This window comes from Labeo rohita, chromosome 10 (genome assembly GCF_022985175.1).
Source record: "Labeo rohita strain BAU-BD-2019 chromosome 10, IGBB_LRoh.1.0, whole genome shotgun sequence".
Classification (NCBI taxonomy): Eukaryota; Metazoa; Chordata; class Actinopteri; order Cypriniformes; family Cyprinidae; genus Labeo; species Labeo rohita.
The window spans coordinates 16,863,462-16,883,805 of NC_066878.1; the positions used below are offsets into that span (position 1 = coordinate 16,863,462).

Here is a 20,344-nt window from a genome sequence, read left to right on the forward strand (position 1 = left end):
AATAATCACGACCAAAATAGTCACTACCGAAACATTTGGTGAAGTCTTTGTGTTTTTGGTGTTATCCCATAAAACTGTCACTACCGTAACATCACGACGAAACGTCATCATTGTTTCTGTAGTGACAAAAGGAAACACATAATCCTTTATTTGGGGGAAATAAACCAAAGTAGTACTGTTATGCAAATTTTAGTGTGTTTTAGTGTTTTAGTTTGTGGGTTAAAATTCTGTAATGTGATGTGGTCGCTATCAAAACATTACTGGCACTACTGAAAATGTGCTGTCATGACCAAAACATGGGATGTTTTGTCAAAATAAAGTATACTGAATTATCATCTAAGATGTTTTGATAGTGTTTGGTTCAATGTATATTCAAACTAATGAATCCTTAAGTTTAAAATCAGTATGATCAACTTTTTGCCTTCGTAAAGAAAGTTGCATACAAAATACAACGAATCTTATAAATCACACTTGAAATATTGTTTAAATTGTAACTGTTATTGATTTACCCCTTAATTTTTTTTTAATAAAACAGAAAAAACATATTTACAAGGTAGATGTAAACAAAATCTTAATAGGTCAATAGAACACTTATAGTAATATTATATATTACTGTGTTTCAGTAGTGACAAATTTGGGAAGAGGACAAGTACTTCAAAACTACAATAGGAGAAATAACTGCACAATTACTAGAAATGTTTACCTTGGATATTATTCATTGCATACATACAAATTTTTATGGAAAAAAGACAGATTTCAAGATGTTTTCAACCAGTTTTGTAGAATGGCCCATATATAAATAATGTTTATTTTATTAAACATGTATATTTTTATGTCATTTTTTTAATCATAATTCATTAGCTACAACAGGAATGTCAATATATTTGCTCAAAACAAACATTTAAAAAAATCTTTATTCCCCATGCATTTCAGCGCGATGATGTAATATGAGAGCTCATCTGCTCACACAGTATTTAGTACACTATAATAGGATGGCATAATGAAAACGGGTCATCGTTAAAAATTTATAATGATGACAAATTATAACAATGGCTGAATGGTGCCAAGTGAAAAAATCAGCATTCACAAAAAATAACATTATTTGCTTGTTGATGATATTTTTGCACTTTTTTTTTTTTTATATACTTTTGCTGTTTAATGAATTATTTTGTGCTTCACTATTGTTCTAATTTTCCTAAAAAGTCTATTGTGCTGTGCTATTGGGGCATGTTGTCACAAAAGGTCATAAAAAAGACTAATGTCTATACAAAGAAAATGACACCGGGCATTTTTCTCCTGATATGAGTTAAACAAGGTCACAGGCTCTGGAGGGGTGTATATATCTATAAATATCTTTCTATTATATATATAATTTATATATAATAATTTTAACGTGTGCTTATATTTTCTGTCTTATAATCATGTATTATTATTAATAATAATAAATATTTTACATTATTTTTTAATCAGATTATTTTGAATGATACTGGATTATAAGCAAGAAACACTTCACATATTTTGTGAGAACATGGAAAAAGCAGTAGTTTTTACCAGAAGAATTCAATGACTCTGAATATTGAACACATTAATACAAAATATTATTATATACTAATAATTTATAAAGTTATATTTTAATGTCATTTGGTTTAGTCTCAAGAATTAGTGAGTATTATGTCGCAAGAATAAAAAATATATATATTTATATATTTCATAGAGCCCGTTGGACATCAAATAAAATCTCGAGTACATAATAATCGTCATCTCCGGCAGATTCGCGCCTAATGAACCGTTATTATGAACAAGGTCAACTGTCCTCGCTGGTCAATTAAGAGTCAGCACTGGCTGCGTATGAGATAATTCACCGTTTGACAAGCTTATGGGATGAGCATTATGGAAATGGCGACAAATGAATGCGAGTCTATTTGACAGTCAAGCCGGTTAGGTCTTTTCAAAGTTGTTTGTCCGACGACACTTGTTTATACGCTGCAGTGTCTCGAGGTGAAGGATGTCACGAGTCTCTCGCGTTTTAAACAGATGAGCGTCACGGTAAGAGACTATCTCCAGTTATATCTGACTGACTCGTCGACTAATGTTTCGGTTTAAAAGCACAATTAAGTTGATATCGAAAGAATTCTTACCTGTCCTGTTTCTCCGCACCGGCGCAAGTGTGTGTGTGTGTCCTGTAGAGACGCTCACATCACACACACACACTTTCACTGGTGTGATAATGAGTGATGGAGAGAGGATACGTCAGTCCCAAGAGGACAAGAGGAAAGGTAGCGAAAACTGTGAGTGAAACATCCTCAGACACTTGACTAGTAATGACTGTTTGACTAAAAATGACGTAAGGCGACGTAAAATCAGCCGCATCACCGTGAGCGGAATAGAAATGTCCAGCTGGCACGCGGTCCACTTACACGTGGCGACGTTATTAACATGTCAGGACAACATATGTCCACAACTCACCATACTATTCTCAGTCAGTCAATAATGATGTTGAATGTCTTACAATTACATATTTAGTATATTATCATTTATGCCAATAATGGCTATTCTATAGAACTGGTCCAAACTGCTGTTTCGCAACACGTTTAAACAGCATTGAAGTATTCAAATCTTACCAAGGTCTGTTTATTATCTATTGAAACCTATAATAATATTTAAAATATCAATAAGCTTAATGTACATCATGAATTAGTGGGAACTTGCAATTGGGAGGTGGCTGTCCCGTCATTGTAACATTGTAAAACTATGAAACTTTATGTAACAAAAAAAGTGTCCTTCATTTTCATGTCATCACCGAAACCTTGTGTGTTTTAGTCCATTGGCTAGACTGATTTTAACTACACTCCTACATTTATGATGAGGAAAAATGTATGTACCCTCTCTCTCATAGCTACATAGGTGAGGCCCCATCATTTTGAGGTAAATGTGTTCAAATGTATGAAAAATCTGTGTGTAACTTTAAATAATGTCACTAACGAACACCATTTTTTAATAATCAAGCACCCTTTTTTTTGGGGAGTCATTCCATAACATTTAGTTTTTATATGTGTACAACTGTTCAGACCTGTGCTAGCTAGCCATGTGCTGATTAGCATCTTTGAGCTAAGTTCAAAGATATCTAAAATTGTCACTACAAACTTTGACATCTTTGCTTTTTTGGGTGTTATCCCGTAAAATTGTCACTACCTTAAAAGTCACGACTGAAACATTTGGTGAAGTTTTGGTAGTGACATCCTTTTTTTTTTTTTTTGGATATTATCCCGTAAAATTGTCACTACCTTAAAAGTCACGACCGGAACATTTGGGGAAGTTTCGATAGTGACATTTTTGTTTCTTTGGGTGTTATCCCGTAAAATTGTCACTACCGTAAAAGTCACGACCGAAACATTTGGTGAAGTTTCGGTAGTGACATTCTTGTTTTTTTTGGATATTATCCCATAAAATTGTCACTACCGTAAAAGTCACGACCGAAACATTTGGTGAAGTTTTGGTAGTGACATCCTTGTTTTTTTTGGATATTATCCTGTAAAATTGTCACCACCATACCAGTCACGACCGAAACATTTGGTGAAGTTTCGGTAGTGACATCATTGTTTCTGTAGGCGTTATCCCGTAAATTTGCCACTACCATAAAAGTCATGACCAAAACATTTGTTGAAGTTTCGGTAGTGGCATCCTTGTTTTTTGGGGTGTTATTCCGTAAAATTGTCACTACCGTAAAAGTCACGACCAAAACATTTGGTGAAGTTTCGGTAGTGACATCATTGTTTCTTGAGGTGTTATCCCGTAAATTTGTCACTACCTTAAAAGTCACGACCGAAACATTTGGTGAAGTTTCGGTAGTGACATCATTGTTTCTGTAGGCGTTATCCCGTAAATTTGCCACTACCGTAAAAGTCACGACCGAAACATTTGGTGAAGTTTCGGTAGTGACATCCTTGTTTCTTTGGGCTTTATCCCATAAAATTGTCATCATCGTAACAGTCACGACCAAAACATTTGGTGAAGTTTCGGTAGTGACATCCTCATTTTTTTGGGTGTTATCCCATAAAATTGTCACTATTGTGACAGTCACAAGCGAAACATGTCATTAATGTTCATCATTGTTTCTGTAGTGACAAAAGTAAACACATAATCCTTTATTTAGGGAAAATAAGCAAAATTTTAGAACAGTTTTGAAATGTTTTAGTATTTTAGTATGTTTTAGTAGTTTTTAGTGTGTGGGTTAAAATTCTGTAATGTGATGTGGTCGCTACCAAAACATTACTGTCACTACTGAAAATGTGCTGCCACTACCAAAACATGGGATGTTTTGTCAAAAATAAAGTTTATTAAATTATCAACTAAGATGTTGTGATAGTGTTTGGTTCAGTGTATATTCAAACTAATGAACCCACACTTTGAAATCAGTATTATCAACTTTTTGCCTTTTACAAAGAAAAAAATGGATTCAAAATAGAAACAAATCTCATAAATGACACTTGAAATATTGTTAAAATTGTAATTGTTATTGATTTACCTCTGAAAACTTTTTAGTGAAATAGAAAACAATATATTTACAAGGAAGATGTAAGCAAAATCTTAATAGGTCAATATAACCCTTCTAATTAAATCTTATATTATTGTGTTTCGGAAGTGACAAATTTGGAGAGAGGACAAATATTCCAAAACTTTCTGAAAATACATTAACTGCACAATTAACTGAATTAACTGCACAATTACTAGAAATATGTACCTTGGATATAATACAATTTGCATACATATATTTTAAATAACTTACAGTTACATTTTCAAAATATTTAAACAAAATATTCCCAGAGAATGTTGTATTAAGTGGTGATCTGTTTATAGCTTTATTTTACCTTGTCCTCAATATTATTTATTAAATATGAAAATTATGTTACGCTATAGTTATCACAGCAGTACCATTATTTGAACAAAAATGATAGTTTGTGATAATTGTCATTTTATGACTTTTATTTGAATGGATATTGATTTTTGTCAGGTCACAGATTGCTGTACGTATTTCTAATCTGAAAAACCTGACATTTTAAGAAATATTGCAGATTTGTTTTTTGGGTTTTTTTGTCCCATCGACAAAGTGTTTCTAACAGAATGTATTTCCTAGAATATTGTTTTAATTGGTAATCAGCTCATATTTTTATGTTACTTTGTCCTCCTGTTGTTTTTGTAATATTCCTTTAACAAAATCCAATTACATAATCCTTCAGGAAGTGACATTATTTTAGTGGAAAAATAACAGCAGTACAGTCAGTGAAGTATTAGCAACTGATTTGATGAATTTTGTGATATTTTTTGGTTTGTCACTAAAATCCAGTAATAAATTGTGTGTCTGTGTGTGTGTGTGCGTGGGTGTGTGGGTGTGTGTGTATGAGTGAGTAAAGAGAAAAAAATGCACAGAGAAGATTATCACATTTAATAATACTTGGCAAACACTTGGTGAAGCATTGTGGGAGGAAAATAACACCCATAATTTAATCAAACCAGATACAGATTGACAGCAATTGTACTTTCATGACTTAAAGCACTAGATAATAATACTTATAAAATGTGTATTATATTTTAATGTCATATTTTTTTTTTATCACATTTTATTAGCTACACTAGGAGTGTCAATATCTGTGCTCAAAATACATATCTAAAGTGCACTTAAGTCATTAGCCATGCAGCAAGTAAACATTTTAAAAGCACTTGAAAATTACCATCGGCCTCCTGAAACAAGTCTTGCAGGCGTCTTACAGGCCTCAAGGGCCTGTCTATCCCTGAGTGAGAGGTTTTATTGGACCTAATCTCTCTTAGTGCAGTTCTAGGGTCATTTTTTTAGTACCAAGCAAACACTTAGTACGATGAACTTCTGATCCTGAACAAAATGAGAGAAACCGAAACTATTCAAGCTGTCATATTTCACCCTACAAGCAAATGCGGGTGACACGTCTATTCTGTAGGAGACATTGTTAAGGCTTTCTGAACTCTTATATAATAGCAAAAGTGCCCTCGTCGATATTTTTAAACAAACGATAAATCTGGGTTAAGTATAATACCGCATTAGATCTCATGCCCTTATAAGCCTGATGTCTCTGTGCTGGAGCGCATTCAAAACAGGGAGTAGCAGTACCATAAAAAGCCATCCGTATATACACACACGCACACACTTTCGCACAATCTCAAGCATAGACTGAGATTAATGCATGTGTAATCTCACTGGAATGCACTGCTTTAGAGCCACAGCCGTACCGAGCGCAAAACACACAGGTTATAATCCTCATCCACTGCATGCGTGAGTGAAACAAAGAGCACATAATAAGTACATAATAGACTATCTGATCTTTGGTAGAAGCTTCAGGGCACATGTGTGCTGTGTTGTGTGTCTGTTGTAGTCTTTCAGTCATTTACAGTGAGTTTCTATGTCGTCTTCTTTTTAGTCTTGACGAGGCCTTTTTCTACTAGGCAGCGATAAAACTCCTGGATATACGTGTACACGCATTTCCAGTCGGGCTCTCGCATCCGCATCAAGTCATCAACGTCCAGCAGGCGAGGACAGTCACCTAGTGTCCTACACACATACACAGAAAATTAAGGCTATTTTTAGGACCATTATGGGTGTTTTTGCATTGTGACAGTATTTTCATGACTTAAGCACATTTTTGTTCCAAAATTACTTAAAGTACATCTCCTCTGCTTACCACACATTTCTCAGTACAATGATGTTAGGAAATAGTGATGTCTTCATTAAATTATACAATTGTAAATACAGTTGTTGTGCTGTATTAAATTTATGCTGATTTAATTTAAAAATGTGCCTGGATGAAAAGAGAAAATGTGAATAATTTAAATGAAAATAATTAGAAAAATTAATGAAGCAATAAAAAAAAAATAATATTATAAACACACCCACACATACAATACATACAATAAATATTAATACATATAACTTATTTAAATACATAATTAAATTATAACCGAATAATTGTTTAAAATCAATTATAAATAAAATAAATCAATTATATTAATTCTATTAATATAAATATTAATAAGAAATTATTATAAATTATTATTGTAATATTTATATTATTGTATATATATATATATATATATATATATACACACACACACACACACACACACACACACACACATATATATATATATATATATATATACACAACACCACTTACTTAAATACATGATTTAATTATGACTTAATTATAACTGAAAATCAATTATAAATAAAATTTACATAATTGAACAATTAAATATAAATAGAATAATTAGAATAAATTATATAATTATTATAATATTTCTTTTGTATTATATTATTTTACATTATAATTGAACTGTTTTTAATTTAAAAAATGTGCCTAACACAAGAGAAATAATTTAAGTTTGAAAAATTAATTGAACAATTAGGAAATGATGTTTAAATAAATTTTAATTTAAACAAACAAATAAATAAATATATAACACACTTATGTAAATACATTAAAATAAATTATACAATGATATATAATGTAAATTATTAATATTGAACACTTAATATTAAACAGTTAATTATGCAGTTATTGCTGTTATAATAATAAATTATAATAATTTATAGAATTATTGTAATATTTCTTTTGTATTATAATAGTATTTTATATATTAATGAAAATATAATTTCTGTGCCCAGATAAAAGAAAAGATGAATAATTTAAACTAAGTTATGAAAAATTCAAACTAAGTTATGAATAATTTAAACTAAGGTAATTTAAAAAAGAATAAATTAATAAATTATACATGTTCATATATATGTATGAAAATATAAACACTATTTACATAACATTATTGTGTGTTTATATATATATATATATTAATTCTAATAATTATTGAAAATCAATTGTAAATTAAACCAGTTACATTAATTATTTATATATAACCAATAAATATTATGAACAAATTTTTATATTAACTTACTCTGCAGTCTTGAATGCCTTCTCAAAGTTGGCTCTGCGATCATAAGGGTCAAGAGTGCAATATTCAAAGCCCTCAGGGAAGAACCTGTGCACCAGGGCGCAAAACGCCAGACCGTCTGCCCAGCTAGACGAGAAATTTTGGATGTTCACACCCTAAACATAGAAACAAGTAGAGGAGGGAGAATCACAATAAAGCTGTGAAGAAGAAAATATAAATAAATAAAACACTTGTTTAAAACAAATCCCATTTTTAGGACCATTTTTTGCAGTATTTAAATGACAAGACACCCACCACCACACACCTAATTCACATTATAATGCAAATAATAAAAAAAAGATACATAAAGTATTTGTTCAATTTATGATGATTTACAAAAAAATTAAATGTAAATTTAAATAAAAAACAATAGAGTTTTTGGTGAGCGTTTACAAATACTAAATGTTAAAAAATCAGAATGCATTTCAGTAATGACAAATATTTATCATAAAAATAATGTCATAATGCCAACAATCTTAATAGTCAAAAAAATTGGTTTGATTTTCTTTGTTAAATGTAATTTTTGATCTTTTTCTGTTGATTTTGGGGTGAAATGTGGCCTGGATATTTCCTTGAGATTCACACAGGGAGGCTAGCAAAACCTGAGACATGTAGGAAAACATAAACAGTGTTTGATTTGATCTTATTTTGTCTCTTCAGGCCCACCTCATATGGTTCAGTCTTGACCCGGCACCAGTCCAGCAGCATCTGTTTGACATCTTTGGTATTTGGGCCCCCGACCGCCGAGCCGCCCGGCACTTTAACCCTGGCCACATGGGACTGAGCCGGGCTTCAGGAAGAAAACAACAGATCAGTCAACGGGATACATCCCATGCTGTCATCCTGTCAAGACTCTAGGAATGACTCACCTGCCCGCAGCTTTTGGAGAGGAAGTAGAGGTTGGTGAAGAAAATGTTTTTGCCTGAGCCGTCTCTGTACCGAAGTGAAGCAAAAAGAGAAAGGGAAGGTTATCAAAGCTTTTGCAGATAGAAGCACAGATGCTCTTGAGTGATTCTCACTCACTGTGCATATTGTACTGAGCGCCGCTCGGGCCATTAGCAGATTTCTGGTCCTTATTCTGTCCAGCAGCTGTCTTTCCTCCACCACCCTGCTGACGCAGGTTCTCCATTCGGGCCGCCCGCTCTTTATCACGCCGCTCTAACAGAACGAAATGAGTTTCACTCAAAAAACAATAAACAAACCATATAAATGATTGCTTTTTGAATAGGAAACTTAACAAAAGTACACAGTAGAAGTTTATTTAATTGAACTGTTTGTGTAATGGTAAGGACTCTTAAAGGCAGAATCTCGTAAAACCTGTCAAGAACATGCCTGGCTTATTTTCACACATTTTTTTTTTTTTTTAATAAAATGAATACTTTTATTCAGCAAGGACTTAAATTGATCAAAAGTGATTTATAATGTTTAAAAAAATGATATTATAAATAATATTGTTTTTATTAACTTTTTTTTTCCAGCTAAGAATCCTGAAAAAAAAGTATGAAGCAGCATAACTGTTTTTAAAGAAGTCCACTTCCAAAACAAAGATTCACATATAATGTACTCACCCTTGTTATCCAAGATCTTCATGTCTTTCTTCCTTCAGTCATAAAGAAATTATGTTTTTTGAGTAAAACATTTCAGCATTTTTCTCCATATAATGGACTGATATAGTGCCCCGATTTTAAACTTCCAAAATGCAGTTTAAATGCGACTTCAAACGATCCCAAATGCGGTACTAAACGATGCCAGCTGAGAAAGAAGGGTCTTATCTAGTGAAACAATCGGTTATTTTCATTAAAAAAAATACTTAAAAAAATAATAAATACTTTTTAATCTCAAATGCTCATCTTGCCTTTCTCTCCATGAACTCTGTGTATTCATGTAACTGTGTATTCTGCCTCAAGACAGTTACGGTATGTCAAAAAAAACGATCTAACGAATAATTTCAAAATCATCCTGCGTGATTTTTGCAAAGTGAACATGCAAAGAAGATCAAACACCCTTAACAAAAAAGGTAAAACAGCGACATAGGGCGATTTGGAAGTTGAGGGAGAACATGAGATGGGAGTTTTTCAACATACCATAAACTGTCATGAACCGGAACAAAAACAGTCCAAGCAGAGTAAGACAAGACGAGCATTTAGCATTAAAAAGTATATAAATTGTATTATTTTTATTAAAATAACCGATCGTTACGCTACATAAGAACCTAAACTGCATTTTGGAAGTTCAAAATCGGGGCACTATATCAGTCCATTATATGGAGAAAAATGCTGAAATGTTTTCCTCAAAAAACATAATTTCTTTACGACCGAAGAAAGAAAAACATGAACATCTTGGATGACAAGGGGGTGAGTACATTATTTGTAAACTGCTTTTCTGGAAGTGGACTTTAACACTGATAATAATAAAAAAATGTTTCTTGAGCACAAATCAGCATATTAGAATGATTTCCGAAGGATCATGAACACTGAACACTGGAGTAATGATGCTAAAAATTCAGCTTTACATCTGAAAAAATAAATTTCAATTTTAAAAATATTAAAATTGAAACTAGTTATTTTAAATTGTAATATTTCACAATATTACTATTTTTACTGTATTTTTGATCACATAAATGCAGCATTGGTGAGCAAAACATTTTTAAAAATCTTACAAACCTCTATCATTTTTATAATATTGTTTTACATAATTATATGTACACTACCAAAGTTTTTGAACAGTAAGATTTTTATTGTTTTTTTTTTTTTTTTTTTTTAAAGAAGTCTCTTCTGCTCATGAAGCCTGCATTTATTTGATCCAAAGTACAGCAAAAACAGTACAATTTTGAAATAATTTTACTACTTAAAATAACTGTTTTTTATTTGAATATATTTTAAAATGTAATTTATTCCTGTGATTTCAAGGCTGAATTTTCAGCATCATTACTCCAGTCTTCAGTGTCACAAGATCCTTCAGAAATCATTCTAATTTTCTGATTTGCTTCTCAACAAACATTTATTTATTATTATTTAACATTTATTCATTGTTTATTTATTATTTATTATTTTCTGCAACATTATAAATGTCTTCATCATCACTTTTGATCAATTTAAAGCATCCTTGCTAAATAAACGTATTATTTTTTTATAATTTCTTCTGACCTTTTAAAATCACTTTTTAAAAAAGTATTTAAATAGAAAGCAGTTACTTTAAATAGTAAAAATATTTCACAATATTACTGCTTTTGCTGTATTTTGGATCAAATAAATACAGGCTTGGTGAGCGGAAGAAAATTCTATTAAAAAAACATCAAAAATTTTACTGTTCAAAAACTTTTGACTGGTAGTGTATTATTTTATAAATGAGAAAAATTATATTAAAACATTGATAAACTTTTTGATTTGCATTATTTTATTACTTTGATTATTTGCTTTGTTGCATTTAATAAAGACACTACCCACTCTGTTTTAATTACTGTGATACCAAAACTCTAATTTCTATTACTGTAATGCAAAAATAGTCTTAATTTATTATTTTATATATCATTACATGTTATCGAAATTGTAAAGTATTTTTACATAATGTAAAAAGTATATGTTGTACTGTCTTTTTGTTTTTCATGCTAAATTTAATTTCAAATTCATTGTATTACAGTCATTTTTAACAGTATGATAATACTAATAATCATAAATATAATAATGAAATAAGGATAATGAGAATTAACACTGAGAATACTGAGAATTACAGAGAAACTAAAAAAAATAAATAAATAAAATATCCTGATTTATTACATAATGAGCATTTGTAGGGCAGAAATGTTTGACATAATTTTCATAATTTACACTTAAAATTACCACGGCATTACTGTAATACAAAAAATCTCTGTCCAGGTGCATTTCCCCACTTAGTATAAATAACGTAAATACTAAAGACAGTCAAAGCATGAATTATGCCTACAATAATGTAACTTAATACACTGTAAAAACATTTTCTTCAAAAAGTTGTTTCAACTTAATATAATTTGTTTAGTTAACTTGAAATTCTAAGTTACTTAATGTTAGTTTAAGTGACAACTGGAATATTTTAGTTGACTAAACTAAAAATTTTAAGTCAACGGTGTAACAAATTATTTTAAGTTAAAACAACTAATTATTTTTTTTAACAGTGTAGTTGTAAAAATATTCTTCATTTTCTTTATGAAAAAATACATTTCTTTTGACCTTAAATGTGATCCCGATTCCTGACAAGTTTTGTGAGATTCACCAAAAATAATGTCAGGTAGCAGATTAGACTCGGCAGGCCATGTCTGAGCCATATATACTGAATAAGTGACATTAGGGACTTGACCCGGTCCTCACCCCTCTTTTTCTTCAGCAGTTCTCTCATGGCAGCGCGGATCATTTTCCTCTCCTCGAAATCCACAGCCTTGTCTAGCTAGTACATGCAATAAACAGAAGGGAAACACGTTCCTAAATATGGTTAAGACAAACCGTAATAACAAACCTGCTCCGTCTGTAGCGCCATTAGTTGCCTCTTACCATATTATTGAGGATCTCTTCATCCTCTATAGCTGCCAGCTGTTCGGCTGTCAGGGGACCCATCGTATCAGGTTGCTCTTTGGTACCTGCCCCTAACGTTCCCTTCTCACCCTCCATCTTTAGTGACAGCTGGGACAGAAGGAGGAACAGGAGGTGTTGATGGAGCCAGGTTACGAGATGTGTGTATCTCCATGTGTGCGTGGGAATGAGGGAGTACGTTTATGGAAAGGAAAAATGAGGGACGTTTTGTGCAAGAGCTACTAGTGCAGAGATATTCTGAGAAACCCCAAGATGCTTGTTTGTAGCTACAAATCGTTAGACTAACTATGCCTAATTATGGGCTTGTGAACAAACAGGTTGCATTAAAAATATTTGCGTGGTTGTTTTTTCACATATTAAATGTCAGGCTGCTTCAGGCCACACATAATGATGACTGTTTGCATCCGTTTATGCAGACAAAAAAGAACATCCGAATGGCAGCGTCCAAATATTCATCTTAACATAAACAGAAACCATGCTGGTTGGCGTTGACATTAGCCAGTGCTTTAGGATGTGTCTCGCATCTTCCGTCCATAGTCCTGTAAACAACTGAGACGCAAAGACATCTCTGGAATAACATGCTTTATGAGTGGAGAATATTTCCCATAGGTCTGTGTAAAGAGTACAGTGCCCCCAAAAATATTTAGACACATCATTCTGTCATCATTCTCATTTTGTTCCAAACTTGCATGACTTTCTTTCTTCTTTATTCTTTAAAGGAGAAGTCCACTTCCAGAACAAAAATTTACAGATAATGTACTCACCCCCTTGTCATTCAAGATGTTCATGTCTTTCTTTCTTCAGGCGTAAAGAAATTATGCTTTTTGAGGAAAACATTTCAGGATTTTTCTCCATATAATGGACTGATATGGTGCCCCGAGGTTGAACTTCCAAAATGCAGTTTAAATCCGGATTATTTTTCTGGATTTATATACGGAAAAATAATTTATATACTTTTTAATGTCAAATGCTCGTCTTGTCTTACTCTGGCTGAACCTTTTCCGGTTCATGACAGTTAGGGTATGTCGAAAAACTCCCATCTCATGTTGTCCCTCAACTTCAAAATCTTCCTACATCACTGTTTTACCTTTTTGTTAAGGGTGTTTGATCTTCTTTGCATGTTCACTTTGCATAGACTGAATCGTTACTTCTGCGGTGATGTAGGATGATTATGAAATGATTTTTGAAGTTGAGGGAGAAAATACGATTGGAGTTTTTTGACATACCCTAACTGTCTTGAACCAGAAGACACAGAGTTCAAGGAGAGCAAGACAAGACGAGCATTTGAGATTAAAAAGTATTTAAATTGTATTTTTTACATGAAAATAACTGATCGTTTCACTAGATAAGACCCTTCTTCCTCGGCTGGGATTGTTTACAACCGCATTTGGGATTGTTTGAAGCCACTTTTAAACTGCATTTTGGAAATTCAAACTTGGGGCACCATATCAGTCCATTATATGGAGAAAAATCCTGAAATGTTTTCCTCAAAATTTCTTTACGACTGAAGAAAGAAAGACATAAACATTTTGGATGACAAGGGGGTGAGTACATTATCTGTACATTTTTGTTCTGGAAGTGAACTTCTCCTTTAACTGCATTACTTTAGTTCATTTAATGAATGTCAGTAGGGTCCAAAACAACATTGGGCCCTTTTGATTTCCATTGAACTTGAAAATATGCGTTCTGTGTGCATGCGAAGAAAAAAAGCCAAGTTTCAAGTTTACAATGACATGAGGATGGTAGATGATCTAATTTTAATTTAGAATTTTGTGTGAGCTATCTCTTTAAGACCTACTTAAAAAAAAAAAAAGTATTAACATCACTGAATTAGACAATATCAAACCAGGCATTCATTTTTAATAAAAAAGAGAGTTTCTTAGGTTTTAAATGATAAAACAAGATTTTTAATATTTTTTTAATGTCTCTTATGCTTATTAAGGCTGTATTCGTTTAATCGAAAATACAGAAAAAAAATGTAATATTGTAAAATATTATTGCAATTTCTAATAGTGGTTTCCTGTTCTAATATGCTTTAAAATATAATTTATTTCTGTGATGCAGCGCTGAATTTTCATCATCATTACTCCAGTCTTCAGTGTCACATGATCCTTCAGAAATCATTCTAATATGCTGATTTATGACGTTTCTTATCAATGCTGGAAACAGTTGTGCTGCTTCATAGTTTTTTTGGAACCTGTAAAACATTTTCCTTGGATTCTTTGATGAATAGAAGGTTAACAAGAACAGCATTTATTTAAACAGAAATCTTTTTTAACAATTTAAGTTTTTCCAATAACTTTTTATCCATTTAATACATTCTTGCTGAATAAAAGTATTAATTTCTTTAAATAAAAAAGAAAAAAAAAATTAAATGACCCCAAAATTTTGAATAGTGGTGTATATTGTGACACAAAATTTTTATTTTGAATAAACACTGTTCTTTTTAAGTTAAAAGTAAAGTAAAGTAAGTAAAAAGTATCATAGGCCCCCAAAAATATTAAGTGCGACAACTGTTTCCACCACTGATTATAAATTGCCATATTAGATTGATTTCTGAAGGATCATGTGACACTGAAGGCTGCAGTAATAATCACAGGAATAATTTATATTTTAAAGTATATTAAAATAGAAAATGGTTATTTTAAATTGCAATAATATTTCACAAAATTACAAGTTCAGATACAGCCTTGATAAACAAAAAACATAAAAAAACATTAAAAATCGCACTGATCCCAAACTTTTGAACGGCATTGTATATGTAACCCTGGAGCACGGGTGTATTTGTAGCAATAGCCAAAAATAAATTGTATAGGTCAAAAGTATCGATATTTCTTTTATGCCAAAAAAACATAAGGATATTAAGTAAAGATCATGTTCCATGAAGATATTTTGTAAATTTCCTAGCATAAATATATCAAAACCTAATTCATGATTAGTAAAATGCATTGCTAAAAACTTAATGTGGACAACTTTAAATGTGATTTTCTCAATATTTTGATTTTTTTGCACTTTCAGATTCCAGATTTTCAAATAGTTGTATTTCGGCCAAATATTGATGATGTATAAATCTCAATTTCAAAACAACTGACCCTTATGACTGGCTTTGTGATCCACGGTCAAATATACTCTTCAAAATGAATTATTTGGGTATTTTATATTTATCTACAGAGCCCCGAAGGGCTGGTGATGGAAAAAACAATGAGATGGGAGGAAAAAATGTATTTCAATGCTTTTGTGTTCGCTCACAAAACTTACAGCGCTCTGTCGCAAAAGTTCCCTTGCATTCCCCAAAAAACTATGTGTTTGCTTGTTTTTCCTCCTCCTTTCTTCCCACTTACATTATCAGTTATCAAGATTTGTGTTTGTTTATAAAACGGTCTGTTCTTAAAACTCACAATCATCACATTCCCTCGACAACCTTTACATTCGTTCACAAAAGTACAGCGCCCCATACATGATGTGAAAATAAGAAGTTCCCACAATTTATTAATTAATTCCTTGTTTTAGGTAAATCATGGCCATGTTGTACTAAATTTGTTCCCACAATTTATTAATCAGTTCCGTCATTTTAGTTAAATAGTGGCTACAATTTCACTAAAATTACTTGTGTGAATGAAGTTTTGCATTTCCTCAAGAAACTCTGCGTTCACTCACAAAAGCATGAAATATTGTTTATTTGCTTCCATGTTGTATTACGTTACCAGTTTTGTGTTCTTTTGTGAATGAATGTAGTATTTCTTGGGGGAATGCAAAGCACTGAAATCTAATTTTTCCTCCCATCTAATTTTTTCTCCATCACCAATTTCCCTTTATGAGACCAAGTTGTCAAACATTAGTGGATCATGTTCACAGTTAATGCGATTAAACTACACTGATAGGACACCTGTGTTGACCAGCTGATTAAAAGTCAATGCAAAAGTGGCTTAGAAAATTGAATTAAGTCCTGGAAAAGCTCTGTCAGCATTTGAGTGCATCCAAATTCACTTTAGTGCTGCAGTATGTTAGCATGTGTTGGTTACAACGTGTGGGCTTAAGCTATGAGAATAGGCAGTGTTGTTTCTGGATCCCATAATACAGTTTTACCCTAATAACACATAATAATGTCGTCGGAATTTATATAACAACTCAAAAACAATTTGCACGTACACTGATCTAATAGCTGTTATGTAATCACACAATCATTACACTAAAAGATGGTTGGAAACGCATCAGAAAAACAATAAAACGGTTCTCGAAAAATCAGAAACGGAAAGATGAAGCTCACCGATCTCAATGCAGCTGTCCGTGAGGAAAGGTCCTGCGGTCTGATCTAGAAAGGTGAACTGTGGGATCACATACACTCAACTCAACTCAACTCAGATGCTGGAGTGACTGAGTTTTACTGAGAGTCACCGTGAGACCCCTCCCACCCCGACCCTCATCACCCTCTTCTGAAGGGACCAGGAAAAAAATGTGGAGAAACCAGAACATTAAGCGTTAGAGTGACGTATTTGGCACCGCTTGTCCTGATCTTTCCCTACTGTCAGTTTCCACTCACAAGATAACACTAAACGTCATAATTTTATCTAAACACTGTGAGTTTCAAAACGTTTGAAAACCAGAGGAAAGAAAACGATGAGATAAACGGTGCTCCCCCAGCATGCTGTGTTGACAGTGATTGCATAAGCAGGTGGCCTGGCTCTAGGCAGAACTAAACAGTGAATGAGTGGACAGACGGAGAACACTGCCTTATTAAGGCATAAGAATGGTGTTGCCTAGCAGCGCCTCCGTGTTTACACAGGTCGGACACATCCTTTTCTCCTCTGCAGACATAAACACGCTCGTTGCAGCGTTTATCTGCAAAAGCAGGGGCCAGAAATGTTATTAGCACATGTACATTTTCACGCTCACACCATTAGAGTTTGATGGAGGCGTTCTGTGTGTTAATGATAATGGAGTGTTTGGCTCCACCTAGTGGTGGCCCATGGGTATTGTGGTCCTTGCTGGCAGAAGTGAGCTACCATGACACATGGAAACAGTGAGAGTGAAGGAAACCTTGACTTAGACTAGATGTTCAGTGAGTCATTGTGACTAATGCGGCATATTAATTATACAAAACTGGTCTTGTTATAGTAACGGAGTCATGTAAGGCACTTACAATGTAATGTTTCATAACTTTCAACATGGAGAAAATGGTAGGTTCACTAAACTGTCCAAAAACTGGCTGCCATCAGCTCAGTTGAAAGAGTTTTTGGCATTTTGTTCTTTTTTTTTTTTACACCAATTTTGTTCTCATTTTCTTTAAAACAAATGCAACAATGGAGTTTAAATAAGTAAATAGAATGTAAAATCTTTTAAAAGTTTACAGCATTATGTTGTGACATCAACAAAGGTGTGAATTTGTATATAGCTTTAAACAGAAATGGTTAGTAAGTGAATTTTTCATGCTAAAATTATGCTAACATGCATATTGTTTACATTTTGTGGTTGTACTATTGAAACTGTTGGTATTTTATTGACCTCTTTCATTTCAATTTTAAGTTTCTCACAGTATTTTTTGAAGAAAAAAATGGAACATAGATAGATGTTTTATGACAAACTGTGATGTTGACCTGACAAAGCCTGGTCTGAAAATATCAAATTGTTTTAAAAACTTGAGGCTTGAAGGTTTTATTATCCGAAAGTCAGATGAAGACAGGAAAATAAAATCTTAGACCACACTAGGCCACCATCATGCTAGGATGTTTTAACACATTCACAACATTTTAACATTTTTAGCATGTTTTAACACATTTCTAACATGTTTTGATTTTTTTTTAATGTGATTAAACATTTGCTAGCATGTTTCTCATATATTTTGACATGTTGCTGGCATGTTTTGACATGTTGCTAGCATGTTTTAACATGTTTCTAGTGTTTTAACATGCTGCTGTCATATTTTACCATGTTGATAGTATGATTTAACATGTTGCTAGGATATTTAAGCATGTTTCTGGTATGTTTTAATATGTTGATAGTATGATTTAACATGTTGCTAGGATATTTAAGCATGTTTCTGGTATGTTTTAATATGTTGATAGTATGATTTAACATGTTGCTAGCATGTTTTAACATGTTTCTAGTGTTTTAACATGCTGCTACCATATTTTAACATGTTGATAGTATGATTTAACATGTTGCTAGCATGTTTAAGCATGTTTCTGGTATGTTTTAACATGTTTCTAGTGTGATTTAACATGTTGCTAGCATGTTTTAGCATGTTTTTTGTATGTTTTAACATGCTTCTAGTATGATTTAACATGTTGCTAGCATCTTTTAGCATGTTTCTAGTGGTTTAACATGCTGTTGCCATATTTTAACATGTTGATAGTATGATTTAACATGTTCCTAACATGTTTAAGCATGTGTCTGGTATGTTTTAACATGTTTCTAGTATGATTTAACATGTTGCTAGCATGTTTTAGCATGTTTCTCGTATGTTTTAACATGCTTCTAGTATGATTTAACATGTTGCTAGCATCTTTTAGCATGTTTCTAGTGTTTTACCATGCTGCTGATATATTTTAACATGTTGATAGTATGATTTAACATGTTGCTAGCATGTTTAAGCATGTTTCTGGTATGTTTTAACACGTTTCTAGTATGTTTTAACATGTTGCTAGCATCTTTTAGCATGTTTCTAGTGTTTTAACATGCTGCTACCATATTTTAACATGTTGATAGTATGATTTAACATGTTGCTAGCATGTTTAAGCATGTTTCTGGTATGTTTTAACATGTTTCTAGTGTGATTTAACATGTTGCTAGCATGTTTTAGCATGTTTTTTGTATGTTTTAACATGCTTCTAGTATGATTTAACATGTTGCTAGCATCTTTTAGCATGTTTCTAGTGGTTTAACATGCTGTTGCCATATTTTAACATGTTGATAGTATGATTTAACATGTTCCTAACATGTTTAAGCATGTGTCTGGTATGTTTTAACATGTTTGTAGTATGATTTAACATGTTGCTAGCATGTTTTAGCATGTTTCTCGTATGTTTTAACATGCTTCTAGTATGATTTAACATGTTGCTAGCATCTTTTAGCATGTTTCTAGTGTTTTAACATGCTGCTGACATATTTTAACATGTTGATAGTATGATTTAACATGTTGCTAGCATGTTTAAGCATGTTTCTGGTATGTTTTAACATGTGTCTAGTATGATTTAACATGTTGCTAGCATCTTTTAGCATGTTTCTAGTGGTTTAACATGCTGTTGCCATATTTTAACATGTTGATAGTATGATTTAACATGTTGCTAGCATGTTTAAGCATGTTTCTGGTATGTTTTAACATGTTTCTAGTGTGATTTAACATGTTTCTAGCATGTTTTAGCATGTTTTTTGTATGTTTTAACATGCTTCTAGTATGATTTAACATGTTGCTAGCATCTTTTAGCATGTTTCTAGTGGTTTAACATGCTGTTGCCATATTTTAACATGTTGATAGTATGATTTAACATGTTCCTAACATGTTTAAGCATGTGTCTGGTATGTTTTAACATGTTTGTAGTATGATTTAACATGTTGCTAGCATGTTTTAGCATGTTTCTCGTATGTTTTAACATGCTTCTAGTATGATTTAACATGTTGCTAGCATCTTTTAGCATGTTTCTAGTGTTTTAACATGCTGCTGACATATTTTAACATGTTGATAGTATGATTTAACATGTTGCTAGCATGTTTAAGCATGTTTCTGGTATGTTTTAACATGTGTCTAGTATGATTTAACATGTTGCTAGCAT

The 20,344-nt window shown here is 32.3% G+C and overlaps 2 protein-coding genes and 1 long non-coding RNA gene across 3 annotated transcripts in view; 1 reads left to right on the forward strand and 2 right to left on the reverse strand.

Moving 5' to 3' along the window:
- Positions 1-2,276, reverse strand: part of LOC127171608 (phosphatidylinositol 4,5-bisphosphate 5-phosphatase A) — a 31,251-nt gene extending 28,975 nt beyond the window's left edge. The window contains exon 1 of the mRNA XM_051120360.1: positions 2,139-2,276. The gene's annotated coding sequence lies outside the window, so the exon portion shown is untranslated. The remainder of the gene's footprint in view (positions 1-2,138) is intronic.
- Positions 1,804-8,751, forward strand: LOC127171613 (uncharacterized). Its single transcript, XR_007828539.1, has 3 exons — positions 1,804-2,046; positions 2,167-2,288; positions 8,674-8,751. It is a non-coding gene; the product is annotated as an uncharacterized LOC127171613 (long non-coding RNA).
- On the reverse strand, positions 5,423-17,261 carry smtna (smoothelin a). Its single transcript, XM_051120363.1, has 8 exons — positions 16,843-17,261; positions 12,537-12,665; positions 12,357-12,432; positions 9,037-9,171; positions 8,883-8,946; positions 8,680-8,803; positions 7,978-8,129; positions 5,423-6,580 (listed from the first exon to the last, which is right to left on the reverse strand). The coding sequence occupies exons 2-8, from the start codon at positions 12,651-12,653 to the stop codon at positions 6,430-6,432; spliced, it is 819 nt and encodes a 272-aa protein (XP_050976320.1). The 5' UTR covers positions 12,654-12,665; positions 16,843-17,261; the 3' UTR covers positions 5,423-6,429.
- Positions 17,262-20,344: the final 3,083 nt, after the last annotated feature.